General features: G+C 49.6%; 1 protein-coding gene across 2 annotated transcripts in view; it reads right to left on the bottom strand.

Annotated features, from left to right (window-relative positions):
* The window catches only part of CNNM4 (cyclin and CBS domain divalent metal cation transport mediator 4), a 50,952-nt gene extending 23,535 nt beyond the window's left edge, over nt 1-27,417 (bottom strand). The window contains exon 1 of one of the 2 annotated variants that reach the window (XM_019021526.3): nt 25,904-27,417. In XM_019021526.3, the coding sequence (XP_018877071.1) occupies nt 25,904-27,305 (1,402 nt within the window). In that variant the 5' untranslated portion in view covers nt 27,306-27,417. The remainder of the gene's footprint in view (nt 1-25,903) is intronic. The other variant, XM_004031447.5, reaches the window with a different exon arrangement.
* Between the last annotated feature and the right edge of the window lie 528 nt (nt 27,418-27,945).

Genomic DNA, 27,945 nt, shown 5'->3' with positions numbered 1-27,945 from the left:
AGTTACTGGGCTAACTGGTCCAAAGTCACTGTTTCATATCAGACTTATAAATCCCTAAGAAAAACCACTAGCTTAATTTTAAATAGAAATACAATAAATACAAACAAAATATAAGGAAATACAAATTTTCAAAATGAACTCATTTTTTACCTATCATATTAGTCAAGATTTCAGAGATTGGTACTCTCAGTGTTGGCAGGAGAACTACCCACCGTTGGAAGTTCAATTTTTACTTCAGAAATGTGGCAGTATGTGCCAAAATGTAAAATATGCAAGACCTTGGACTCTGCCATTTCTCCCAATCCTAGGAAGTGACCTTAATACAAAGGAAACACCCAGGCCAGCATGCAAGGTGTGCCCAGGAGGGCCTGCCAATGTTATTTGTAACAATATTGCAGGGCTCTTAAAAAGGCTGACTCAGACATGAATTTATCTCAAGAGATGGTGATTCACTATTTGTGTAAAGTAAAAAGTTCCAAAACAGTAGAGTAGGAAGGACTGCTGGTTTCCTTCACTTTTGCTTAATGCATTTTATACTTCACGTGCTATTTTTTATTTTTACTCTTCTAATTAGAAACTATTTTCATATTGGGGGAGAAGCAATATCGTTTGTTGCTGACTTGGTAGAAGAAAATACACCAAAATATCCATATTTTGGATGATGGGATAAGAGTGACTTTTTTTTTTTTTTTTTTTTTTGAGACAGTCTTGCTCTGTTACCCAGGATGGAGTGCAGTGGTGCGATCCCAGCTCACTGCAACCTCCGCTTCCCAAGTTCAAGCCATTCTCATGCCTCGGCCTCCCAAATAGCTGGGATTACAGGTGCCTGCCACCACGCTGAGCTAATTTTTTGTATTTTTTAGTAGACAGGGTTTCACCATGTTGGCCAGGTTGGTCTGGAACTCCTGACCTCAAGTGATCAGCCCACCTGGGCCTCCCAAAGTGCTGGGATTACAGGCATGAGCCACCGTACCTGGCCATGTGACTTTCATTTCTTAATCATTTTCCACTTTTCTAAGTTTCTCTAATACACTACTTTTTAAGAACTTTTTTTTTTTTTTGAGACAGAGTCTTGCTCTGTCACCCAGGCTGGAGTGCAATAGCACGATCTCGGCTCACTGCAGCCTCTGCCTCCCAGGTTCAAGCAATTCTCCTGCCTCAGCATCTCGAGTAGCTGGGATTACAGGCGCATGCCACCATTCCTGGCTAATTTTTGTGTTTTTAGTAGAGACGGGGTTTCGCCATGTTGGCCAGGCTGGTTTCAAACTCCCTACCGAGGTGATCCGCCCACCTCAGCTTCCCAAAGTGCTGGGATTACAGACGTGAGCTGCCGCGCCAGGCCTATCTTTACTTTTTAAAAATTATTTTTATCTTTTTTTTTTCTTTATTTGAGACAGAGTCTCACTCTGTTGCCCAGGCTGGAGTGCAGTGGCGTGATCTCAGCTCATTGCAAGCTCCACCTCCTGGGTTCACACCATTCTCCTGCATCAGCCTCCTGAGTAGCTGAGACTATAGGCGCCCACCACCATGCCCGGCTAATTTTTTGTATTTTTAGTAGAGATGGGGTTTCACCGTGTTAGCTAGGATGGTCTGGATCTCCTGACCTCGTGATCCACCGCTTCAGCCTCCCAAAGCGCGTGAGCCACCGCGCCTGGCATTTTTATCTTTTTTTAGAGACAGGGTCTCTCTCTGTTGCCCAGGCTGGACAACAGTGGTGCAATCATAGCTCACTGCAGCCTAGAGTTCCTGGGCTCAAATAATCCTCCCACCTCAGCCTCCAGAATAGCTGGGACTACCGGCACATGCTACCACGCCCAGCTAATTTTTTTATGTTTTCTTTTTTGAGACAAAGGTCTCATTCTGTGGCCCAGGCTGGAGTGCAGAGTGACACGATCACAGCTCACTGTAGCCTCGGCCTCCTGGACTCCACTGATCCTCCCACCTCAGCCTCCCAAGTAGCCTGGATTACAGGCCATCATGCCTGGCCAACTTTCGTATTTTTTGTAGAGATGGGGTTTCGCCATGTTGCCCAGGTTGGTCTCAAACTCTGGGGCTACAGGAATCCTCCTGCCTCAGCCTCCCAAAGTGCTAAGATTACAGGTATGAGCCACTGCACCTGGACTTCGGTTTTACTTCTTTAAATTTTTTTATGTGTTCATTCTATAATACATGTACTAGTATAACAGCACATGTATATAATTTTTGAATGAATGGAGGCACAAACTAAAAAGAAAAAAAAAGGTTTTAAAATAGGGGCAAGATGAAAAGCTTGAAGAGCTCCCTTTAGAATACCCCGTAAATGCTGGGCACAGTGGCTCATGCCTGTAATCCCAGCACGTTGGGAGGCTGAGGCAGGAGGATCATCTGAGGTCAGAAGTCTGAGACCAGCCTGGCCAACATGGTGAAATCCTATCTCTACTAAAAACACAAAAATTAGCTGGGCGTGGTGGTGCCCACCTATAATCCCAGCTGCTCAATAGGCTGAGGCATGAGAATCGCTTGAACCCGGGAGGCAGAGGTTGCAGTGAGCCAAGACTGCAACACTGCACTCCAGCCTGGGTGACAGAGCCAGACTCTATCTCAAAAAGAAAAAATAGCCCCATAAAGATAGCTATGCCTCAGTTGCCTCTTCGCACAGGACATGGTCAACCTCCCCCTGCCACCAACCTGTCAGGGTGACCATGTTCCCAGGAGAGAGTTGCCCTACATCTATTGCCAATCCCACTCTTCCTAGGAGGAAGCTAAGGTCCAGAGAAGTCATGCCCAGGGTCACACCACAAGGGGTGATCAGGCTGGGATACAGAAATGGGACTTCTGTTACAGATAGCCTTCTTCCTTTAATACAAGCCCATAGTGGGTGAAGCTATTGACAAACTGATGATGGGGACTCTGAGACTGGTCCCTCACCCTGGGGACAGGTCTTTATGCCTCTGATTTTCCATTTAGCTAGTAGTCTCTAGATTTTTAAGCTTTTACTATGGAAAATATCAAGCATCTACAAAAGTAGAGATAACTAATTACACCCTCACCTAACAATTAACAGCTCCTCATGGCCAGCCTTTCTTCCTCGCTACTCCCACTTGCTCTACTCACTGATTTTGAAGCAAAGCCCAGGTTTTATCTGTAAACATGTACACATTTTACCTGAAAATATTTAGTATTTCAATATGTATCTCTAAAAGATAAGGACTTTTTTTTTCTTTTTTTTTGAGACAAGGTCTTGCTGCCACCCAGGCTAGAGTGCAGTGGCACGATCCTAGCTCACTGCAGCCTCAACCTGCTGGGCTCAAGTGATTCTCCCGCCTCAGCCTCCTGAGGAGCTGAGGCAACAGGCATGAGCCACTGCACCCAGCTAATTTTATTTTATTTCATTTTATTTTATTTTCGTAGAGACAGAGTTTTTTTCTGATATCGGTAACAAAAGTGGAAGGAAGAAAACTAAGATCACTTATAATCCTGCCTTCCAAAGATAACTACTGTTAACTGTGTATTTTCTTTGGTGTTTTAAAATGGATATATATAGATAAAATATTTCCACCACAAATTGGATCACATATATTGTTTTGTACCCTGCTTTTTAAATTCTTTACATTCTTTGTATTTTCCCACGTCACTAAAAAGTTTTATAAAAAACAGAATGACTTCATAACATGTCATTGTACAGATGCATACACAATCCCAGTCCCCATTGGGCTCTTAAATTGTGCCTTCTCCCCGTTTTTGCCATATGAATATCCTTGTGTATAAATATATGTAACTATATCTCCATGTCCTTAAGATAGGAGTCAAAGAAAGGGTTTTGTGTGTTCAACTTTCTGAAGTTCCCTAATAAGTCAGTTCAGACTTAATGCTTCCTAGAAGACACAGTCAGGACAATTAGGAAATCAGGCATCAGGAGACCAAAAATGGCAGGTTTCAGAAGCTACGGCTGTCAGAAAGCAAGGAGAAAAACAAGGAACTTGAGCCATCTGCTGAAGAAAAAGAACATGAAGTGGAGAGAGGAGTGAACTGTGTCCCGCCCAGACGCTGGTCCCTGGGAGCAGGATTTCTCCGTGGCCAGGAGGTGCAGGGGGTCCCAGCAGTCCTACCAGCACCATCAGCGTCCTTCTGAGTTCAGACCCTTCCAGCAAACTGCTTCTTCCTTTCCACCCAGTCCATATTCTCAGAAGCACCTCTGGCCTTTTCTCCTGGAACTGCAGAGCTGGAAGCATGGCTCACAGCCATCTCGCCCCTGCCCCAGCATCCCCTACCAGAGGTGGCAGGGAACCCCTTCCCCGCTGTACCTTTGCTCAATTGCTTACAGAGAGGCACAGCTCACTCATGGCCTTGTGAGGCTCCATTCTTTGAACCTTTTTGGCAACCAGCTAATAATCCACAGGCAAATCAACCTAAAAGTGAGACCATTAATTTTTTTTTATTTATAATTTTTAAAATAGAGACAGAGTCTCACATGTTGACCAGGCTGGTCTTGAACTCCTGACCCCAAGAGATCCTCCCGCATTGACCTCCCAAAGTGGTAGGATTACACATGTGAACCCCCATTCCCAGCCTGGACCACTATTAAAGAGCCCACAGGTCCCATGTTGATCCTAAAGACTTAACCGAAATTCTGTTAAATACTTTGCTGAAATACATCTATTCTGGGACTAGCTTTCCATTGCACTAACCTACTAATCCTACCCTCCCCAACATACACAAAAGAAATGAAAATTAGCTTTTTTTTCCCCTTAGTAAACCCCAGTTGGTTCCTGGTCATCATATACTGTTTCCAAATGTTTACAAACTACTAAAATCATTCCAAGGAATCATTGATGTCAAACAGAGAGGAAAACTACAGCAACAGTTGAGGTGATGCCAGAGGCTGATACTGGTTGTTAGGTGTAGGAACAGAAGGGGAGGAAGAGGACAAGAATATTACTTGCTCACTATCAAACAATTATTTTTCCTACCATTAAAGAAAAAAAAATGATATGGTGTCTTTCTTCAGTTTAACAGTGGGAAAACAATTATAGTCTCATCTGTCTCATGAGCATAAATGCCAAAATTCTTTTTTTTTTTTTTTTTTTTTGAGACAATGTCTCACTCTGTCACCCAGGCTAGAGTGCAATGGTGCAATCTCAGCTCATGGCAACCTCTGCCTGCCGGGCTCAAATGATCCTCCCACCTCAGCCTCCCAAGTAGCTGGGACTACAGGCTCATGCCACCACACTCAGCTAATTTTTTTATTTTCAGTAAAGACAGGGTCTTCTGGGCTCAAGCAATCCATTCGTCTCAGCCTCCCAAAGTGCTGGGATTGCAGGCATGAGCCACCACGCCTGGCCGATGCCAAAATCCTAAATAAAGATATTGGCAAATCAAATACAGTGGTGTGTAAATAGAATAATGTCACTAAGTTAGTTCTACTCCGGTTACACAATAAATTTGGGATTAGCATTAAAAAATCAATCAGTGTATTTCAGAATAAAGAAAATAGGTTATTCAATCATCTCAGCAGATACGAAAAGAGCATTTGGCAAAATTCAACACCTATTCATCATAAAAATTCTTTTTTTTTTTTTTGAGACGGAGTCTTGCTTTGTCGCCCAGGCTGGAGTGCAGTGGCGCGATCTCGGCTCACTGCAAGCTCCACCTCCCGGGTTCACGCCATTCTCCTGCCTCAGCCTCCCGAGTAGTTGGGACTACAGGCGCCCACTACCACGCCCGGCTAATTTTTTGTATTGTTAGTAGAGACGGGGTTTCACCGTGTTAGCCAGGATGGTCTCGATCTCCTGACCTCGTGATCCGCCCGCCTCGGCCTCCCAAAGTGCTGGGATTACAGGCGTGAGCCACCGCGCCCGGCCCATAAAAATTCTTAGCAAACTAAGGGGAGAAGGGAATTTCCTTGATCTGGTAAAGGAAATCTACAAAAAACCCTAGCAAAATCATACAAAATGATCAACTTTGAAAGCCTTCCCAGGAGTTCCAGAACAGCCTGGGCAACATGGTGAAGACTAAGCAGGTGATTACCCAGTTGGGCTTTGAATTGTCCTTCCTCCACGGAAGGGAGGGGTCTAGAGATTGGGTTCAATCCTGTGGTGAATGACTTAAATCAAACATGTAATGAGGTCTGGATAAAAACTCTGGACCCCAAAGCTCACTGAGCTTCCTGGTTGGTGAATACATTAACATATCTAGACAGAGTGCCCTGACACCACAGGCAGAGGGCATGAAGCTCCTCTAGGACCGACAAAGCCTCATCCTATGTGTATCCCTCAAAATAAAACTATAATCAGGGCCGGGCATGGTGGCTCAAGCCTGTGATCTCAGCATTTTGGGAGGCCAAGGTAGAGGATCACTTAAGCCCAGGAGTTTGAGGCTGCAGCGAGCTATGATTGTGCCACTGCGCTCTAGCCTGGGCAACAGAACAAGACTCTGTCTCTTGGCTGGGCATGGTGGCTCAAGTCTGTAATCCCAGCACTTCAGGAGGCCGAGGCAGGTGGATCACCTGAGGTCAAGAGTTCGAGATCAGGCCGGGCACGGTGGCTCACGCCTGTAATCCCAGCACTTTGGGAGGCTGAGGCAGGTGGATCACGAGGTCAGGAGAGCGAGACCATCTTGGCTAACACAGTGAAACCCCGTCTCTACTAAAAAACACAAAAAATTAGCTGGGCATGGTGGCGGGTGCCTGTAGTCCCAGCTACTCGGGAGGCTGAGGCAGGAGAATGGCGTGAACCCGGGAGGCAGAGCTTGCAGTGAGCCGAGATTGTGCCACTGCACTCCAGCCTGGGCAACAGAGTGAGACTCCACCTCAAAAAAAAAAAAAAAAAGAGTTCGAGATCAGCCTGGCTAACATGGCGAAACCTCGTTTCTACTAAAAATACAAAAAAAAAAAAAAATTAGCTGGGTGTGGTGGTACGCGCCTGTAGTCCCAGCTACTTGGGGAGGCTGAGGCAGAAGAATTGCTTGAACCCAGGAGGCAGAGGTTGCAGCGAGCCAAGATCGTGCCACTGGACTCCAGCCTGGGCAATAGAGGGAGACTCCATCTCAAAAAAACAAACAAACAAACAAATAAAAACAAACAAAAAAACCTGTCTCTTAAAAAAACAAAACAAACAAAACAAAAACCTGTAATCCTAAGTATAGCACTGTCCTGAGTTCTGTGAGTTGTTCTAATGAATTACTGAACCTGAGGTCATGAGAACCCCCATACACAGAGTCGGTTGGTTAGCAGTGCACAAGTGAGGCCGGACATGGTGGCTCACGCCTGTAATCCCAGCAATTTGGGAGGCCAAGGCGGGAGGATCACTTGAAGTCAGGAGTTTGAGACCAGCCTGGACAACACGGTGAAGCCCGTCTCTAAAAAAGAAAAAAAAAAAAAAAAAAAAGGGAGAGCAAGTGGGCAGTCTTGGGGAGGGCAGAAACCTTAAACCTGTGAAATCCAGTGATGCTAACTCCAGGCAGCTGGCGCCAGAACTAAACTACAGTACACCCCAGCTGGGGTGGAGATGGAACAACCTATAACAAACTTTGGAAAATCAAATTTTAGAGCCCTCATTTATGATCACCAAATAACTAGGAATATACTTAAGAAAAGATGTGTAAGATTTCCACACAAAAATATTTTTGAAAGAAACTAAGAGGACACAAATGAAAAGGTCATTGTGTTCACAGATTGGAATATTCACTACTATAAAATGTCAAGTCTGGCCAGACACGGTGGCTCCTGCCTGTAATCCCAGCACTTTGGGAGGCCAAGACGGGCAGATTACAAGGTCAAGAGATCGAGACCATCCCGGCCAACATGGTGAAACCCCGTCTCTACTAAAATACAAAAATTAGCTGGGTGTGGTGGCACGTGCCTGTAGCCCCAGCTACTCAGGAGGCTGAGGCAGGAGAATTGCTTGAACCCAGGAGGCGGAGGTTGCAGTGAGCCGAGATAACACCACTGCACTCCGGCCTGGAGACAAAGTGAGACTCCGTCTAAAAAAAAAAAAAAAAAATGTCAAGTCTTTGAGTTGATCTGTAGATTCAGTGCAATTCCATAAAATTCCCAGGTAAAAAGCTAAGAATAGCTAAGACAATCTTGAAGAACAAAAGGCTTAACGTTACCAGATATCAAAACTTATTATAAGGTTACTGCAGTTATGCCAACATGGTTACTGGAGCAAAGAAAAAGAAACAGATCAATTAAATCTAAGAGTCCAGAGAGACCCCCATGTGCACCACAGTCCAGTGAGAAAAGGGATCTTCTCAATACAAAGTCCTGGGTATCATATGGATTTTTTTTTTTTTTTTTTTTTTTTGAGACGAGGTCTTGCTCTGTCACCCAGGCTGGAGGGCAGTGGCACAATCTTAGCTCACTGCAACTTCTGCCTCCCAGGCTCAAACAACCCTCCCACCTCAGCCTCCCAAGTAGCTGGGATCAAAGATGCATGCCACCACGCCCAGCTAATTTTTGTATTTTTGGTAGAGACAGGGTTTCACCACGTTGCCCAGGCTAGTCTCAAACTCCTGAGTTCAAGTGATTCCATACAGCTTTTAAAGAAAGAATATTGGCCAGGTGTGGTGGCTCCCGCCTGTAATCCCAGCATTTTGGGAGGCCGAGGCGGGCGGATCACGAGCTCAGGAGATCGAGACCATCCTGGCTAACACGGTGAAACCCCGTCTCTACTGAAAAAATGCAAAAAATTAGCCGGGCATGGTGGCAGGCGCCTATAGTCCCATCTACTCAAGAGGCTGAGGCAGGAGAACGGAGTGAACCCGGGAGGCGGAGCTTGCAGTGAACAGAGATAGCGCCACTGCACTCCAGCGTGAGTGACAAAGCAAGACTCCGTCTCAAAAAACAAACAAACAAACAAACAAGAATATTAACCTCTAACTCACATCAAAAACAAAAATAAGTTCCATAAGGATTACAGATCTAAATGCGAAAAATAAATGATAACAGTTTCTAGAAGATGGCACAGGAGTCTGCCCCCTCGCATGCACTCTCCTTCCCTTCTCTTGCCAGCACCGTGCGTGCCGCAGCACGATGCCTCACCAGATGCAAAACCTCATCTGGGTCTTCCCAACCCCCGAAACTGTGAGCCAAACAAACTTAAAACTGTTTATAAATCGCCCAGTCTCGGCCGGGCACGGTGGCTCACATCTGTAATCTCAGCACTTTGGGAGGCTGAGGCGGGTGGGTCACGAGGTCAGGAAATCGAGACCATCCTGGCTAACACGGTGAAAGCCTGTCTCTACTAAAAATACAAAAAAAAGTTAGCCGGGCGTGGTGGCGGGTGTCTGTAGTCCCAGCTACTCGGGAGGCTGAGGCAGGAGAACGGCGTGAAGCCAGGAGGCAGAGCTTGCAGTGAGCCAAAATCACGCCACTGCACTCCAGCCTGGGCAACAGAGCGAGACTCCATCTCAAAAAAATAAATAAATAAAATAAATAAATCACCCAGTCTCACAAACCAGACTTAGACAGTATATAAGGTCACATACATATTAATTAGCTTGTTGTACACCACAAATATATATGGTTTTTGTCAATTAAATGCTTGAAATAAAAAAGCTATGTAAAGGCTAAAATCCACAGAGTGGGAGAATGTATTTGCAATACATATGTCTGATAAAGGGTTCATAAAAATTAGCTGGGACAAGTGGCATGCACCTATAGTCCCAGCTACTGAGGAGGCTGAGGCAGGAGGATTACTTGAGCCCAGGAGTTCAAGACCAGCCTGGGCACCATAGTGAGACCTTCATATAAAAAAAAAATTTTAAGGCAATCCTGCTTACAATAGCTACAAAAAAAAGATACATAGAAATAATTTTTTTTTTTTTTTTTGAGACAGAGTCTTGCTCTGTCGCCCAGGCTGGAGTGCAGTGGTGCCATCTCAACTCACTGCAATCTCCACCTCCCGGGTTCAAGCAATTCTCCGTCTCAGCCTCCGGAGTAGCTGGGATTACAGGTGCCCGCCACCATGCCCAGCTAATTTTTTTGTATTTTTAGTAGAGACAAGGTTTCACCATCTTGGCCAGGCTGGTCTTGAACTCCTGACCTTGTGATCTGCCTGCCTCGGCCTCCAAAAGTGCTGGGATTACAGGCGTGAGCCCTGCACCTGGCCCCTAGGAATAAATTTTTAAAGGGTCCAGATATACATAACTATATAAAGAATATATAGAATAAATAATATATAAATAACTCCTAAACATGGTTAAGAAAAAGGCAGAGAGGGTAAGGCACGGTGGCTCACACCTGTAATCCCAGCACTTTGGGAGGCCAAGGTGGGCAGATCACTTGAGTTCAAGAGTTCAAGACCAGCCTGGGCAACATGGTGAAACCCCACCTCTACAAAATATACAAAAATTAGCCAGTCATGGTGGCATGTGCCTGTGATCCCAGCTACTTGGGGGGCTGAGGTGGGAGGATTTCTTGAGCCCAGGAAGTCGAGGCTTCAGTGAGCCAAGATCGCACTACTGTGCTCCAGCCTGGGTGACAAAGCAAGATCCTGTTTCAAAAAAAAAAAAAGGGCAGAGAGTTCGAGACCAGCCAAGGCAACACAGGGCAAACCCTCTCTCTACAAAAAACACACAAAGTTGGCCAGGCGTGGTGGCTCACTCCTGTAATCCCAGCACTTTGGGAGGCCAAGGCAGGTGAATCACCTGAGGTCAGGAGTTCAAGACCAGCCTGGCCAACACAGTGAAACCCCATCTCTACCAAAAATATAAAAAATTAGCTAGGTGTGGTGGCACACGCTTGTAATCCTAGCTACTCAGGAGGCTAAGGCAGGAGAATCACTTGAACCCAGGAGGTGGAGGTTGCAGTAAGCCAAGATCGTGCCACTACACTCCAGACTGAGCAATAAAGCAAGACTCTGTCTCAAAGTAGCCAGGTGTGGTGGCACACACCTGTGGTCCCAGCTACTCAGGAGGTTGTAAAGTGGAATATATTGCTTGAGCCTGGGAAGTTGAAGCTATAGTGAGCCATGATTGCATCACTGCATCCAGCCTACGTGACAGAGAGACTGTATCTCAAAAAAGAAATAAAAAGGCAAGGCAAACAACCTCCTAGAAAACAGGCAACAGGCCGGGCACAGTGGCTCACGCCTGTAATCCCAGCACTTTGGGAGGCCGAGGCGGGCAGATCACAAGATCAAGAGATTGAGACCATCCTGGCCAACATGGTGAAACCCTGTTTCTACTAAAAATACAAAAATTAGCTGGGTGTGGTGGCGCGCTCCTGTAGTCCCAGCTACTCGGGAGGCTGAGGCAGGAGAATTGCCTGAACCCAGGAGGCGGGGGTTGCAGTGAGCTGAGATTGCGCCATTACACTCCAGCCGGGGCAACAAGAGTGAGACTCCGTCTCAAAAATAAAAAACAAGAAAACAGTTAAGACACAAACAAAAAGAATAGTCAAGTGGACAATAAGCATATAAAAATGTGCTCAATATCATAATTCACTAGGGAAATCTAAATTAAAACCACAATGAGGTGGGGCACAGTGGCTCACGCCTATAATCCCAGCACTTTGGGAGGCCAAGGCAAGGGGATCACAAGGTCAGGAGTTCGAGACCAGCCTGGCCAATATGGTGAAACCCCATCTCTACTAAAAATACAAAAAAATTAGCCTGGTATGGTGGCTCATGCCTGTAATCCCAGCTACTCAGGAGGCTGAGGCAGGAGAATTGCTTGAACCCATGAGGCAGAGGCTGCAGTGAGCCGAGATGCATCACTGCACTCCAGCCTGGGCGACAGAGCGAGACTCCATCTCAAAACCACAATGAGGGGGATGAAAAGAGGTTTATTAATGGGTACAAATATACACTTAGAAGAAATAAGACCTGGTGCTCCATAGATCAGTAGGTGATAATGGTTAACATTAGTCAATTTTACATTTCAAAATAACTAGGAGAGAATAATTCAAATGTTCCAAGCATAAAGAACACATAACTATTCAAGGTGATGAATATCCCAATTACCCTGATTTGATTACATGAATCTATCAAATTATCACATGTACTGTGAAAATAGCTATTATGTATCAATAAAAGTAAATTAAAAAAACACAATGGCGGCCGGGTGCAGTGGCTCACGCCTGTAATCCCAGCACTTTCGGAGGCCGAGGCAGGTGGATCATGAGGTCAGGAGATCAAGACCATCCTGATCAACACGGTGAAAGCCCGTCTCTACTAAAATATAAAAAATTAGCCAGGCGTGGTGGTGCGCGGCCTGTGGTCCCAGCTACTTGGGAGGCTGAGGCGGAGGAATCACTTGAACCCGGGAGGTGGAGGTTGTGGTAAGCTGAGATCACGCCACTGCACTCCAGCCTGGGCAACAGAGCGAGACTCCACCTCAAAAAAAAAAAAAAAAAAAAAAACCACAATGGCACAGTGGCTCTGGCCTGTAATCCCAGCACTTTAGGAGGCCGAGGAGGGAAGATGGTTTGAGGCCAGGAGTTCGAGACCAGCCTGGACAACAAGGCAAGACCACATTCTCTACACAAATTTAAAAATTAGCCAGGCATGGTGGCCCACACCTGTGGTCCCAGCTACTTGGGAGGCTGAGGTGGGAGGACTGCTTGAGCCTGGGAGGTGGGGGCTGCAGTGAGCTGTGATCATGCTACTACACTCCAGCCTGGATGACAGAGAGACAAAACAAAAACAAAACAAAACAAAAACAAAACACAGTGAGACACAACCATGCACACACCTTAATGGCAAACATTAAACACACATACACATACTTAACAATACCAGAGTTGGTGGGGATAGGAGTGAACACTGATACAAGCACTTTGGAAAACTCTCATCTCTACCATCCCTGTGCCTTAGCAATTCCGTTCCCGGGCATATTCCCAACAGAAATGCCTTCATATGTTCAGCAAGAGACATGCACAAGAGTGTTCTTAGCAGCATCATTTGTAATAATCCCAAACTGGAAACAATGCAATGTCCATCAACAATATTACTGGTTATATAAGGGAATATTATGACAGCAACCAAAAGGAATGAATGACAGCTACACACAGCATGGATGAAGCTCAGACCCTTAACATTCAGCAGAAGCCAGACACAAAAGTGTGTATATATGATATGATTCACTTACAAAAGTTTATAAACAGAAAAACTTTGACCCACGATGACTGAGGGAGCAGGGCAGGGACTGGGAGGGTGCATGGGGTCAGGGGTGGGCTTCCAGGGTGTGGATAATGTTTTATTACTGGAGCTCAGTGGCAGTTAGGGGTGTTTGTTTTGTGAAAAACTATCAGGCTGTACCCTCATGATTTATGCACTTTTCTCTATATTATGCATCAACAAAAAGTTTACCTAAAAAAAATCTAAAACTGACAGTACATTTTTTAGCATTTTTTAGCCTGAACTTACTGGAATCTCCCAATCTTCTGGCTTTTTTTTTTTTTTTTTTTTTTGAGATGGAGTCTCACTCTGTCTCCCAGGCTAGAGTGCAGTGGCATGATCTCTGCTCACTGCAACTTCCACCTCCTGGGTTCAAGCGAATCTCCTGCCTAAGCCTCCCAAGTAGCTGGGAGTACAGGCACACATCACACCCAGCTAATTTTTGTATTTTTAGTAGAGATGTGGTTTTGCCATGTTGGTCAGGCTGGTCTCAAACTCCTGACCTCAGGTGATCTACCCGCCCTGGCCTCTCAAAGTGCTGGGATTACAGGCGTGAGCCACTGCACCCAGCCTGCTCTCTTTCTTAACAGCTACAATCTCACTGCAAGGAGACACTGCATAGTCCTTCAGAGCATGGCTGCTAGGGCCACACAGCCTGAGGTTGCCACTCAGCTGTCATGTGACTGGGAAAGGCTGTTGGCCTCTCTAAGCCTCAGTTTCCCATCTACAGCACTTGGAGGATTAAATAATTATTTCATAAATGTTAACCACTAACACAGGCACAGGCATTTCCCCTGTTCGTTCTTTTTAACTTTTTAATTTTAAAAAAAATTTTAAACACAGGGTCTCGCTCTGCCACCCAGGCTGAAGCGCAGTGGTGCAATCATAGCTCATGTAACCTCAAACTCCTGGCCTCCAAGTGACCAAAGATCTTTGTTGCGGAGGCAAGATGGGGCTCCAAGGGAACAGAGACTCACCTGGTGGCCTCTTCCCTCCCTCCCTGAGACACCTGGGAGGCAGCAGAGGACCAGTGAAGCTGAAATGAAAACACGTGACTGGCAAATAGAGCTGTGCTCCTTCCTTCCCCTGCCCCCTCCCACAGGGCAGCCCTCACATGACGCTCCTGCAGTCGGAACATGGATGCGCTGGTGGTCAGGACGGTGGGTTTAACTCTCCCCAATTTGGAAGGGGGAAAACTAAGTAAATGAGGTGAATTTCCTGTTTCACTTTCATTTTTCTCCCTTGAGCTCTGCCTTCTGTTACCCTGACTATATACACTGGGGTTCAGATAAGATGGCATCTGAATTAGCATATAATTATATAGAGGGTTCTTTTGAGCTCAGTTTATTTATTTATTTATTTTTAATAAGCTTTCTATATTTAATTAACTTTTTTTTTTTTTTTTTTAGATGGAGTCTTACTCTGTCACCCAGGCTGGAGTGCAGTGGCATGATCTTGGCTCACTGCAACCTCCACCTCCTGGGTTCAAGCGATTCTCCAGTCTTAGCCTCCTGAGTAGGTGGGACTACAGGCACACGCCACCGCATCCGGCTAATTTTTGTACTTTTAGTAGAGACAGCATTTCACCATGTTGGCCAGGCTGGTCTCAAACTCCTGACCTCAGGTGGTCTGTCCACCTCGACCTCCCAAAGTGCTGGGATTACAGGCATGAGCCACCGCGCCTTGCCATTTCATTTAATTTTAAATTTTTGTGGGTACATGGTAGGTGTCAGTGTATTTATAATTCCAAAAATGACACCACCCTGAAAAGCAGGGCAGCCTGCCAATGGAGACAGTGTATGACAACTGCTGTGGCCACAGGTTGGCATCAGTGTCAACTGGGGCACCTTTTGGATAATAGCAATAATAATTTTAAAAATAACTAATATTTACCACATGATTACACAGTGCCGGGCACAGGGCTCGGCACCTTGCATGCCTTACCTCACTTAGTCCTCACCATGAGGTCTAAGGGGGACACAGTCATCAATGTGGATGACCAGATCACTAGCAGCTGAAGAGAAAGTCACTATTTTGAGCATTTCATGAAATAAATCACACTGTACAAGCATTTACTAATTTTTGAAACTGACTTCTAACTCTTGGGAAAGTTTCATGAGAAATAGGTTTCGGTTTAAGGCAGGACTCCTGGTGACAGTCCATGTATGCATAAATGTGGGCGTTTGCGAGCCTGTGTGTGCACATGGGGGGTTAGCAGGTGGGTGTGAACACGTGTGAGTGGCCCTGCCTGTGCATCTGGGAGGTAGGAGTGTGTGTGTGTGCAAGTGTGTGAGAGCACCTGCCTGTGCCTTTGTGGGGGGTATGAGTGTGTGTGTGCGTGCATGGGTGAGAGCGAGCCTGCCTATGCCTTTGTGGGGAGTATGAGTGTGGGTGTGTGAGCATGGGTGGGAGTGAGCCTGCCTGTGCCTATGTGGGGGTATGAGTGTGTGTGTGTGATTGCGCATGTGTGTGTGAGCACCTGCTTGTGCCTATGTGGGGGTATGAGTGTGTGTGTGTGTGCGCATGTGTGTGTGAGCACCTGCCTGTGCCTACGTGGGGTATGAGTGTGTGTGTGATTGCGCGTGTGTGTGAGCACCTGCCTGTGCCTATGTGGGGGTATGAGTGTGTGTGTGTGTGCACACGCATGTGTGTGTGAGCACCTGCCTGTGCCTATGTGGGGGTATGAGTGTGTGTGCGCATGTGTGAGTGAGCGCCTGCCTGTACCTATGTGGGGGTATGAGTGTGTATGTGTGTGCACGCATGTGTGTGTGAGTGCCTGCCTGTGCCTTTGTGGGGGGTATGAGTGTGTGTGTGCGTGCATGGGTGACAGCGAGCCTGCCTGTGCCTATGTGGGGGTATGAGTGTGTGTGTGCATGTGTGTGTGAGCGCCTGCCTGTGCCTATGTGGGGGGCATGAGTGTGTGTGCGCACGTGTGTGTGAGCACCTGCCTGTGCCTATGTGAGGGGTATGAGTGTGTGTGCGCATGGGTGGGAGTAGAGCCTGCCTGTGCCTATGTGGGGGTATGAGTGTGTGTGTGAGCACAGGTGGGAGTAAGCCTGCCTGTGCCTATGTGGGGGTATGAGTGTGGGTGTGCACATGTGTGGGAGTGGCCCTACCTGGGGTAGGGGAGGGATCCTCCTTGCACTGAGGCTCCAGGCTGCCTCCTGGCCAGAGACCAGGCGTTCCAGAGAGCCCGGGAAACCAGTCCTGCAACAACCCTACCCCTTCACAGTAAATCAGCCCTGCAGCATGGAAGCAATTCTGATCGTAACCTCTGGGGAATGCTCCAGCAACACCAAGTTTAACCCCCAGCAAAACAAACTAGCAGCTGTACACCCAGCCTCTGGGCTCACCTTCCCGCAGAGGCGCACAGCACTGCCCAGCCCTTGTCCTGGTGCAGATTCTCTGAGAGACTCCCAAAGGATGATGGGGATAAGGATTTAATTTCTTATCAGCAGGGAATCTGAAGAACCCATCTAAACCGTGTTCCAAAAAGCAAGGATTTCTTTCTTTTTTCTTTTTTTTGAGATGGAGTGTGGCTCTGTTGCCCAGGCTGGAGTGCAGTGGCACGATCTTGGCTCACTGTAACCTCCACCTACCGGGTTCAAGCAATTCTCCTGCCTCAGCCTCCCAAGTAGTTGGGATTACAGGCACGCACCACCATGACCAGCTAAAATTTTTTGTATTTTTTTTAGTAGAGACAGGGTTTCACCATGTTGGCCAGGCTGGTCTTGAACTCCTGACCTCAGGTGATCCACCCGCCTCGGCCTCCCAAAGTACTGGGATTATAGGTGTGAACCACTGCATCCAGCCATGCTGTTTGTTATAAGGTTTTTGTTTTGTTTTGTTTTTAATAGAGACAAGTTCCAGCAATGAGATGTATCTCTTTTATGGCTACGGAAAAATAATAAACACTAATAACAAAATAAAAAAAAAAAGAAAATCATCTAACAGTGGAATAGGCACAAAAGTAAGGAGTCCAGGCTCTAGCCTACGACATAAGCCAGGAGCCCTTTATGGAGCTTCTGACCCTCTCCACGACAGTACATCCTGGTGAGAGGAGAGGGGTAAGCGAGGCGCAGGGCAGGCGTGGCAGCAGACACAGGGGCTGAGAGCTGTACTGCAGCAGGTTGGAGCAAATGGCAGCTACCGGCCAGACAGCTGCTTCCCACCCCCTCAGCCAAGGGCCAGCCGGGTACCTCTGGAAATTCTAGCACCTTCACACATCTCAGAGTCAGTTCTGCTAAGGAGTTCCAAGAATCCCTAAGACCACAGGAAGGCTTCGAGACAGCCTGTCCATCCCCCACGGGCTGGGGAGAAGGAACCAGGAGGCTCTGCGAAAATCAGTCACCAAGGCAGCGACAGAGGCCTGGCCCAGGCTGCCTTTCCATACACACTCTCCATGGCTGCGCGGCCTTTCAGGAGCCAGCGCTCAGTGCAGGACAACCATGCTGGCCCCTGCCCTCAAGGAGACTGAAGGCCTGTAGTAGCGACTCCTTCAGAGGGGCCAGGCTTCCTTCCCCTCAAAGATGTCCTTGCTGTTCAGTCAACCAGGTTCATGTGGGAGGGGTGCAGACAGAAGGCACCCAGGGATCCGCACCCCCAAGTCCCTCTAGAAAAGGAGGGGAAGCAGCACAGGAGGCCTGAGCCACACCCCCAAAGCTGCTGCGAAGTACGGTGAGGCTCACCTCTCAGCCTTCGGGTCTTCTCCAAGCTCTCCCAGGGCAACACGTACCAGAGTGGAAAACGCCATGTCTACCCGCCCTAGCAAATTCCGCTGAAATGTCTCCCCAGACTTTTACTTACAAGACAGGCCTCCCCTTCCCAAGGGCCCCCTGCTGATCCTGTAGCTCCATTCCCTGATGTTGTGCTCCTGTGTATTCACCCATTTTCAAGGTTAAACATCTGCTCGGTGCTTCCCGTCCTGACCAGAGGTGAGCAGAAAAACACTGGAGCGGGATTTCCTAGTTAAAAATACGAGACCTTTGAAAAGTAAACACCAGAATAACTAAGAACCTATCAGGGCCTCGACGCACAGCATTGCCTTCCATTGCACAAACAAGAGCTCTGAGAAGAGAACTGTCAAGTGAAGACGCGTGAGTGTCCTCTCAGTGCTGGCTCCTCTTTGGGAACCCGCCCATAGGCTGCACGGGGCCAGCCAGGAAGGAGGTGCAGCTGCCCACTGGCTGGCACGCACCAGGCCCCTCCACGTGCTCATGTTCCCTTCCCACAGCACTGCACTAAAGGGAAAGTGAGAAGGAGCCTGGCCACAGCTCTGTCAGCTGTCCCTGCTGGGACCTCTGCCTGCACCCGGAGTATTAACCAGCTCCTGTCACTCTCAGATACACCTGCCCCCGGGCAGCTTCTTGAGATCAAATCACCATGTTGAGGCTATTACCAGGCAGGGCTGATGGAGAACCGGTGCAAAGCTGCCTTCCGGCACCACTTGTCCGAGGCTGCTCTCGCTGGGCACCCCACAGCCTAAGGTCCCATCCCACAGTCTGTGCATGGTCCTCACCCCATCTGACCCTCCAAGGAGGCTCCCGAATAGCGTGCCCCCTTGGTTCTCTTCGTCTCCATCAAGGAGTCGCCTCAGCCTGGCTTTTACACACTGACACCCCCTACACTGTCCTTTCCTCTCTCACACATTCTTTTTTTTTTTTTTTTTTTTTTTTTGAGACAGAGTCTCACTCTGTCACCCAGGCTGGAGTGCAATGGCGCAATCTTGGCTCACTGCAACCTCCGCCTCCCGATTCAAGCTATTCTCCTGCCTCAGCCTCCGCAGTAGCTGGGATTACAGGCACCCACCACCACACCTAATTTTTGTATTTTTAGTAGAGACGGGGTTTCGCCATGTTGGTCAGGCTGGTCTTGAACTCCTGACCTCAGGTGATCCACCTGCCTCAGCCTCCCAAAGTGCTGGGATTACAAAGCCACTGTGCCCAGCAGTTCTCTCTCCATTCTGCCTGCTCTTGGCCGACTCCTTTTTTATTGAGACGGAGTCTCGCTCTGTTGCCCAGGCTGGAGTGCAGTGGCGCGATCTCGGCTCACTGCAAGCTCCGCCTCCCGGGTTCACACCATTCTCCTGCCTCAGCCTCCCGAGTAGCTGGGACTACAGGCGCCCACCACCACACCCAGCTAATTTTTTGTATTTTTAGTAGAGACAGGGTTTTACCGTGTTAGCCAGGATGGTCTCGATTTCCTGACCTCATCATCCGCCCGCCTCGGCCTCCCAAAGTGCTGGGATTACAGGCGTGAGCCACCGCACCCGGCCTCTTGGCTGACTCTTAAACCTTTTAGCGTTGTCCTGGCCTTGCTCCTCAGCCTCACGTGGGCATTTTCCCCTGCATGCCTGCCTAGATGTTACTGCACACTGGTGTGGTCCAGGGCCAGCAGCATGGGCATCATCTGAGAACCTGTCAGAAACGCAGACTCTCGGGCCACACCCAGACCCACTGAGTTCAAGTCTGCATTTCAACAAAATGTCCAGGCAGTCGAGTGTGAGAAGCTCCAGTGTAAACAATGCTGGGCACGGAGAAGGAGCTCAGCAACGGGTCACACCATTATTATGACCACCACTTACCTCCCTCTGCCCTCACTAAACTGTCTCTTCGTCCCCCTTTCCCGATTGCAGTTAAATGACATAATCAACCTGAATCCCAAGCTAGAAACCTCAGACTTTCACAACTACTTCCGGGCCCTGACTCCCAGATCTCCACAAGGATCAACGAGTCTAGTTACTCTCACTTCAGAAGCATCTCACAGGCCTGCTCTCCCTCAGCCCCACGGCACCCTATCTGTGAGCTCTGTGCAGCTAGGCGTTGTTCACATGTCTCTCTCCTTGGTAGACTGTGAGTTCTGTGAACAGGGCAGTTTTATTTATCTCTGATTCCCAACAGCCTGCACAGTGTCTGACACACAGGCTTCAAAACGGTCACTGTTGGTTGAACAAATGGATGAATAAGCAGGTGCGGATGGGAGGGTGGGGTGTGGAGGATAAGTTACTTAAGGTGTGTCAGATGAGAGGAACCAAAAGTGAATGCAAAAATCATGCAGTGTTTTTTCTCAACTTTATAAAGTTGTTGCGGGAATAAAATTAAGTCAGTGGGAAAATCTGACACAGCCTAGATGAAAATATGGGTGTTTTGTTGTTGTTTTTGTTTTGTTTTGTTTTGTTTTGTTTTTTGAGACACAGTCTTGCTCTATCGCCCAGGCTGGAGTGCAGTGTTGCAATCTCAGCTCACTGCAACCTCCGTTCAAGCGATTCTCCTGCCTCAGCCACCCCAGTAGCTGGGATTATAGGCATGTGCCATCACACCCAGCTAATTTTTGCATTTTTTTAGTAAAGATGGGGTTTTGCCATGTTGGCCAGGATGGTCTCGAACTCCTAGCCTCAAGTGACCCACCCAAAGAGCTCCCAAAGTGCTAGGATTACAGGCGTGAGCCACAGCCAGGAGGATTTTTTTAATGAAAATATTTCTAGCTTTTCCCCACCAATTTATACTGCACTACCTTGCTGAGAGGAGGAGTAACAGGTCCAAGGCCACCTCACAGGTCAGTGACCAGGCTGGCTGGAGTTACACCCAGGTCTATACAGGGTCTAGGTGGTTATAAGGTGGGTGGGGAAAGATAAGGTGTTTAAAGATGAGCTAAGTACCTGGGAGGGAAGGAGTGTCCCAGAGGGTGAGGCACAGCTAGAAGCTGGAAGGTGGGCTGCAAGGAGGGGTGCAGAGCTCTGCCCTCTTCCTTCATTACTTAGCTTCAGGGTCTGGGAGAGTGGTGAAGGCAAAACACAAACTGGGGCAGGAGGAGCTGGAGGTGGCTTTGTTCTGAGATTCCAAGGTGGACAAACCCACCCACAACACCCAGTACTGCAAACAGTTCCAGGAGAGGTTTAAGCGGAAGGGCCAAGGTTCAAATCACAGGAGACTCTCAGGCCTGAGGGCTTGTCTCACCAACTCGATGATCTTACTCCTGTGGTCCTGCAGCACCTAGCATCATGTCTTGCACGCAGCATGGGGTTCCACAGATAAATGGCACTAACTGCCGTGAGCTGGGAGACAGAAGTGCTGCAAGGCTGTACCCCTGCCTTACTCCTAGGGACACTCGGCCCCTACCTCTGCATCGATGCCCCTAGCCCGTCTCTAAGTGTGCAGGAGCACATTCATGACTCATCTAATGAGGGAAGCTGTGTAAACCCCCAGTGGCCAAAGACCACTTATTGGTGGGGAAACTGAGGCACATGGCGAGGAACCATGCATCACACTCAAGGCCCCAAACTCTACTTCTCAGTCCCTGATGTGTCATCCCAGGCACTCCTCCTGTCTGTCCTGTGTGGCTGGAACTCTGAACCCGGTAAGTGCACAACACCCATTTTTCTTTGCACTCATCAGCTCCTCAGAATTCTAACACTATTAAAATGGGAATGATCCTCTGCCAAACCAGACAGGTATTCATTCACTCACTTACTCACTCAGTGCCATGGATGGAGGCCTTACTATGTGCCAAGAGCCATTCTAGGGGCTAGAGATACATTGATGAGCAAAACAAAGAGACCTGCCCTTTGAAACTTATATGCCAGTGGGAGGAGACAGACAGTAGACAACACAGTAAATCAGCAAATTACATAGATGCTAGAGAGCAATGTGTGCTACAAGAAGAGGAGAAATCAGCACAGGGCAGGGGAGATTAGGAAGTTGGGGTGGGACGGTGGGTGCAGTTTTAAACAAGGTGGCAAGAAGGCCCCACTGAGAGGTGACCTGGGAAGACAGTGAGCCATGCTGACTTCTGGGGAAGAATATTCCAGCCCAAGGAAACAACCAGGGCAAAGGCCCCAGGGTGGGAGCATCCTGGTGTGTTTAAGAACAGCAAAAAGGGCCAGGCACGGTGGCTCACACCTGTAATCCCAGCACTTTGGGAGGCCGAGGTGGGCAGATCATTTGAGGTCAGGAGTTCAAGACTAGCCTAGCTAACATGGTGAAATCCCCATCTCTACTAAAAATACAAAAATCAGCCAGATGTGGTAGCACGCACCTGTAATCCCTGTTACTTGGGAGACTGAGGCACAAGAATAGCTTGAACCTGGGAGGCGGAGGTTGCAGTGAGCCGAGATCATGCCAGAGTGAAACTCTGTCTCAAAAAAAAAAAAAAAAAAAGGCCAGGTGTGGTGGCTCACACCTGTAATCCCAGCACTTTGGGAGGCTGAGGTGGGTGGATCACCTGAGGTCAGGAGTTCCCAACCAGCCTGGCCAACATGGTGAAACCCCATCTCTACTAAAAATACAAAAAATAGCTGGGCGTGGTGGCGGGCGCCTGTAATCCCAGCTACTCGGGAGGCTGAGACAGGAGAATCGGAGGTGGAGGTTGCAGTGAGCCGAGATGGTGCCATTGCACTCCAGCCGGGGCAATGAGAGCGAAACTCCGTCTCAAAAAAAAAAAAAGAAAGAAAGAAAGAAAAAAAGAACAGCAAAAAGGCCAGTGGGGCTTGCCAGAGAGTCATCCATTGTTCATTCATTTGTCCAACACTTACTGGAGACCCGTCTCTTTACCAAGCACTGAGTGGTGAAAACACTAAGAAGGCATGGCCTCTACCCTCAAGGAGCTTATAACGCTGGAAAGGGGAAAGAAAGAATACAAAGGCCCTAAAAGAGGATTACTTGTGGGGCAGAAGGAGTCTGGCAAAGCTAGGCTCAGGACCCTCACCCAACCTGGGGTGGAGGAGGGTCCAGGACAGACCCTCAGAGAGAGATGCTGGGCTAGACAGTCGCCCCAGCTCTGACTCTGGTGCTGTTAACAATGCCAGCTGAAAGGCTGGGCAGGGTGGCTCACACCGGTAATCCCAGCACTTTGGGAGGCCAAGGCGGGTGGATCACCTGAGGTCGGGAGTTCAAGACCAGCCTGACCAACATGGCGAAACCCCGTCTCTACTAAATATACAAAATTAGCCAGGGGTGGTGGGACATGCCCATAACCCCAGCTACTCAGGAGGCTGAGGCAGAAGAATCGCTTTAACCCGGGAGGTAGAGGTTGCAGCGAGCCGAAATTGTGCCATTACACTCCAGCCTGGACAACAAGAGCGAAACTCTGTCTCAAAAAAAAAAACAACAACGAACAAACAAATAAAACAATGCCAGCTGTTCTAACTTTGCTCACTTGTTTCTCTTAGCAAAAAAAAAAAAAAAAAAAAAAACAACAACAACAACAAAAACCATTCCCAACACCAGACTCCTAAACTCTTTTTTTTTTTGAAATAGAGTCTTGCTCAGTCGCCCAAGCTGGAGTGCAGTGGTGCGATCTGGGCTCACTGCAACCTCTGCCTCCCGGGTTCAAGCGATTCTCCTGCCTCAGCCTCTTGAGTAGCTGGGGCTACAGGCATGTGCCACCACGGCTGGATAATTTTTTGTATTTTTAGTAGAGATGGGGTTTCACCATGTTAGCCAGGATGGTCTCAATCTCCTGACCTCGTGATCTGTCCGCCTCACCCTCCCAAAGTGCTGGGATTACAGGCATGAGCCACCGCGCCTGGCCAAGAAACTCTTAAATTGCAGATGTACACTAGGTGTGTGCTGTGTCCTGGGCAATCTCAGACTAAGAAGGTGGACGCCAGATTGGAAGGTCTGGAAGAGGCCACGCTGCAGGGAACCCGGTATGCAATGAGTTAAAACTGGTTTTCCAAGACCTCTGAGAATGGGGAAGTAAGTGATGGCATAAAGCCGCAGGGCCTGTTCATTTGTGGGGGGTGGGTAGAGAGGGGGGACTATCACCATCTCCAGGGCGGCCTGCTGTGCTGGGCAGCCTGTGTGCAGTTCCCTGGGTTTACCAGCACTGCTCCAGGGCTTGGCCTCAGGCTACTGGCCTCTGTTAAGCAGAGTTTCCCGGAGTAAACTGAACCTGGAGACTCTGGCTCAGCAGAGCTCTGCTCTGGCCTAAGAGATGCTAGCTCTGTTTTCCCAACTTAATGAAAGGGCACTTGACAAGACAGAGCCCAAAGACAGCCCTCTCAAGACCCAGGAGGCTCCCACCCAAGAGAGCTCAGCCCTGCTGATCAAGACTGGGAGACTGGTCAGACCAATCCATACTGGTTGGATCCAGATTCCAAATGAACTGATGGGAAGGTGCTACTGGGTGTGTCACAAGCCATAGTCCCAAACACCACAGAGGCAGTGAGGAGGAAGTTGCCCTGGAGGGTCCTAATCAGGTTCCCAACTAAGCAATAGGAGAAGTCTTCAGGTCCCAAGGCTTAGGGTGGGGGTGGGGCACAGATCCTCACTGCTTTTCTGTCCCAGGCTCGGGTACCTGGGAAAACCTGATTCCTGGGTCTGCACTCCCAAAGCCGCCCCCACCCCCACCACACCGCAGCCTCCGCCTTCACCACTAGGGGTCTGTCTCTCCAGTCTCTGCAGGGAGGCCACCTTCCCTGGGGCTCTCCCAGACTCTGGCTTACTTTACTCAAGTGGTCCTCAGCTCCGATGCTAAGATTCAGTCTGTTGAACTTAGGAGGGTACCAACCCACCACCCTGGCCCTGACCCCAGCATCTTTTCAGACCAAACCTGGCAAAGCCAGCTCCTCCCTATCCCACTCCAAAGCTGTCCTCCACTCTCCGTTACAGAAACACCTGCCAGCTCACTCCCTGCTAGGATTCCGAAGTCCCTCCAAGCCCTAGGTCGGCCTGAGCAGCCTCAGCCAGTAGGAGCTCTCCCATGGGAATGAAGGCTGGGAGCATGTTTAGAAAGCAAAGTCCCCAAGTTTAGGATGAGCCCCTCACCCCCATTCCTTTAAAAAGAGCTTCCCTTTCTGCCTCCTCACTTCCTTCAGCCTGGGAGGGTTCCACTCCATAATTGGCTTGTTTACTGCCACTTTGAGGGTTTCTGAATGGCAGAGGTGGGAGGAAAATTTTGCTGGAAGAAAAGGAGTGTGTGCCTTGAGCTTTGAGGCTGATGAGTAAACCCTCCAAATGCCTCTCTAACTACCTGCGAAATGGCCAAGAACCCAGGTGAGAAAAAAACACAAGGCAGTGCAAGGCAGCTGAAGATTTCCAGCAGACCACTGGAGGGAAGCTTACGCTGGCGCCACAATTACCAAAACTTAATCTGCTTGCTTCTGCTGAATAGTCGAAAGTGCTACTTGGCATTGTTCTGAGAAGCGAGCCAATTAGAGACCTCCCAATTCTGCTTCTGTGGGCTAGCACCTCCAGTAACATGACTCCCCTGCTCAAAAACCTGTAGCTCCCAAGCTGGGAGCAAACTTAGCGTCCACCACCGGGCCCCAAACTACTGCAGCCATTGACCACTAAGCATCAGAGCCACTATACCCACCAAACAGGACCACCTGCTGGGCCACAAGCACACTTTTGCTTCTCCACTCCGGTTCTCTGCTTGCGGGGTTCCCTCTGCCTCAAGCAGCAAGCCTCTCTACCTTTTAAGATTCTCCTCAAATGCTCCTTCCCCTGTGGATTCCCCAATTTCCCAGCCCCTTCCTGACTCCACCCCATACTCTAAATCTCCATCGCCCTGGCCTCTTTTCAGGCATCTGTCTTACTCTGTCTTGCTCCAGCCCTCCAAGGGAGCGAGTATGTCTTATTCAGCTTTGATTCATCAGGAGCACACAGCACACTACCTGGCAGACGGCAGACACTTGAGAATGGGTCTACCCCTCCAAAATCGTTCACCTCAGAAGCATAGGAAGCGATAGGCAAAGGGACACAGAGTCACACAAACAGAACACTAAAGCCAGCAGACATAAAACACGCCAGGGGAAAAGAGGCGTCACGAGGAAATTGAACCAGGGGAACTACATCTGGCCTTACCCTTCTTGAACTCCTCCAGCATGGCATCCAACTTGGTGTCATGGAAGACAAAGTGCACCGGGTGGTTATAGAAGCGAGTGATAGTCTTGAGGGGGGTGCAGTCATCGGGGTCCACAAAGGCCAAGTCTTTGACGTAGAGAATATCTACAATATTGGACTGCTCGTCTTCGAACACCGGGATGCGGGTATAGCCGCTTTCCATTATCTCCGACATGGTGTTGAAGTCCAGGATGGCATCGCTGCGGATCATGAAGCAGTCCTGGAGCTGGGTCATGATATCCTCTACAGTTTTGGTCCGTAGTTCCAGGGCACCCTGGATCATATTGAGCTCCTCTTTCACGAGGTCATTATAGGGCTCCGTCACCTTCAACATCTCCATCAGCTTCTCCCGGTTGTAAACAGTGCGAATCTCCTGGCCCAGAAAAAAGTCCAGGAGCTTGCTGATTGGAAAACTGAGGGGGAAGGTGAGTAGCATAAAGAATTTGGTGAGAAGGATGGTGTTGGCACCCACAGCCAGCCCATGTCGGGAGCACAGGGCCTGAGGTAGGATCTCCCCAAAGATGACAATGCCAATGGTGGAGGAGGCCACCGCCATGAGGCCGGACCCGATGAGGTTGTCTAGAAGGATTGTGAGAGAGGTGTTGACCAGCACGTTCCCTAGGAGCAACGAGCAGAGAAGGTAGTTGCCCTTGCGCCGGATGGGCTCAATCTTGCGGGCATAGCGCCTCTCCTTCTCGGTGCCACAGTTCTGCACGATGCGCAGCTCCATGGGGTCCAGGGCCATAAGCCCGAGGTTGAGGCCAGAAAATATGCCCGACAGCACCAGCAGCACCGTAATTAGGAGAATGTGCAGCCAGAGAGGCAGGAACCTCCCAGGCTCCTCCACCATGAAGAGCAGTGAGTCCTTGTCCGTCCACTTCAGCCAGGGCCCGTCGGGCTGGGCCCGGGTGCACAGTGCATACAGCTTCATGCTCTCGCTCCTCCGGAGGAACTTGGTGAGCACCACCAGCACGCCGGACGTGTTCCCGCGGCTCACGTTGACCAGCTGCTGGACGACCAGGTCCTTGGTGAGCTCGAGGCAGCTGGTGGACTTGTGGAGGGTCTCGGCATCGTCCACCTCGGTGAAGGAGATCAGGTTGCTGGAGATGTTGCCCAGGCTGTAGCCGTACAGCCTCAGGTTCACGGTGCTGCCCTCGGACACGAAGATGATGCCATCCGGGTTCGTCCCACACGACTTGTTGCAGCTCGCCAGCCTCATGCCCACGATCGCGCCCTGCTGGGGGCTGCCCTGGCCCCGGGCCCCCAGCGCCCACAGCAGCACCAGCAGCACCGGCGCCGCCAGGAGGAGGCGCCCGCGGGCCGGCCCGCCGCCCGGGCGCCCGCCCCCGCCCACCGGCGCCATGTTGCTCTGGCTCTGCCGCCGCCGCCGCTCCCCGCGCCACGCCGCGCGGCCCCGGTCCGCACCGCAGCTCCGGCCGCTCCGGCCGCTCCGCTGCCGCCGAGCCAACTGCCCGGGCCGCGAGCCTGACGTCAGGTCAGCGCCCCGCCCGCCACGCCCCGCCTGCCCACGCCCCTCATTTGCATTGGAGGCCCCGCCCCCGGAGCTCGCTGCTTGAGCGCCCGCCCTTAAGGGGGTCCAGACGCTTAAGGTGGAGCAGCGCCGCCGCGCGAGAGCCGCCGGCGGGTACCCGCCCAGTGCTCCGCCTCCGCGCCCTTCCCCGCCTTTCTCTGCCAGTGGGGCCAGCTCTCCTTCTCCGGGACCTGGTCTCCTAGCCACGCCGCTCCTGTTCCTCGGCCTCGCTCGGCCGCACGTGTGAGGCTCGTCTCCCGTCCCGCACCTGCAGCTAGGGGTGGCCCGCTCTGCAGGCAGGGCGAGAAAAGTGCTTTTCCTGATGTAGAAAAAGAAAAAGGAAACCTGAGGGCTTAGGCTGGCATTGCAGCCTGCCCCTTGGAGACTTTTCTGGCCTCCTCACTGCTGAGATTTTTGCCGACCTTGTCCTAAGGCCAGAAGTAGGTTACCCCAGCCCCAGCCCCAGCCCGAC

This window comes from Gorilla gorilla, chromosome 12 (genome assembly GCF_029281585.2).
Source record: "Gorilla gorilla gorilla isolate KB3781 chromosome 12, NHGRI_mGorGor1-v2.1_pri, whole genome shotgun sequence".
Classification (NCBI taxonomy): domain Eukaryota; kingdom Metazoa; phylum Chordata; class Mammalia; order Primates; family Hominidae; genus Gorilla; species Gorilla gorilla.
This window is presented reverse-complemented; position numbering and strand designations above follow the sequence as displayed.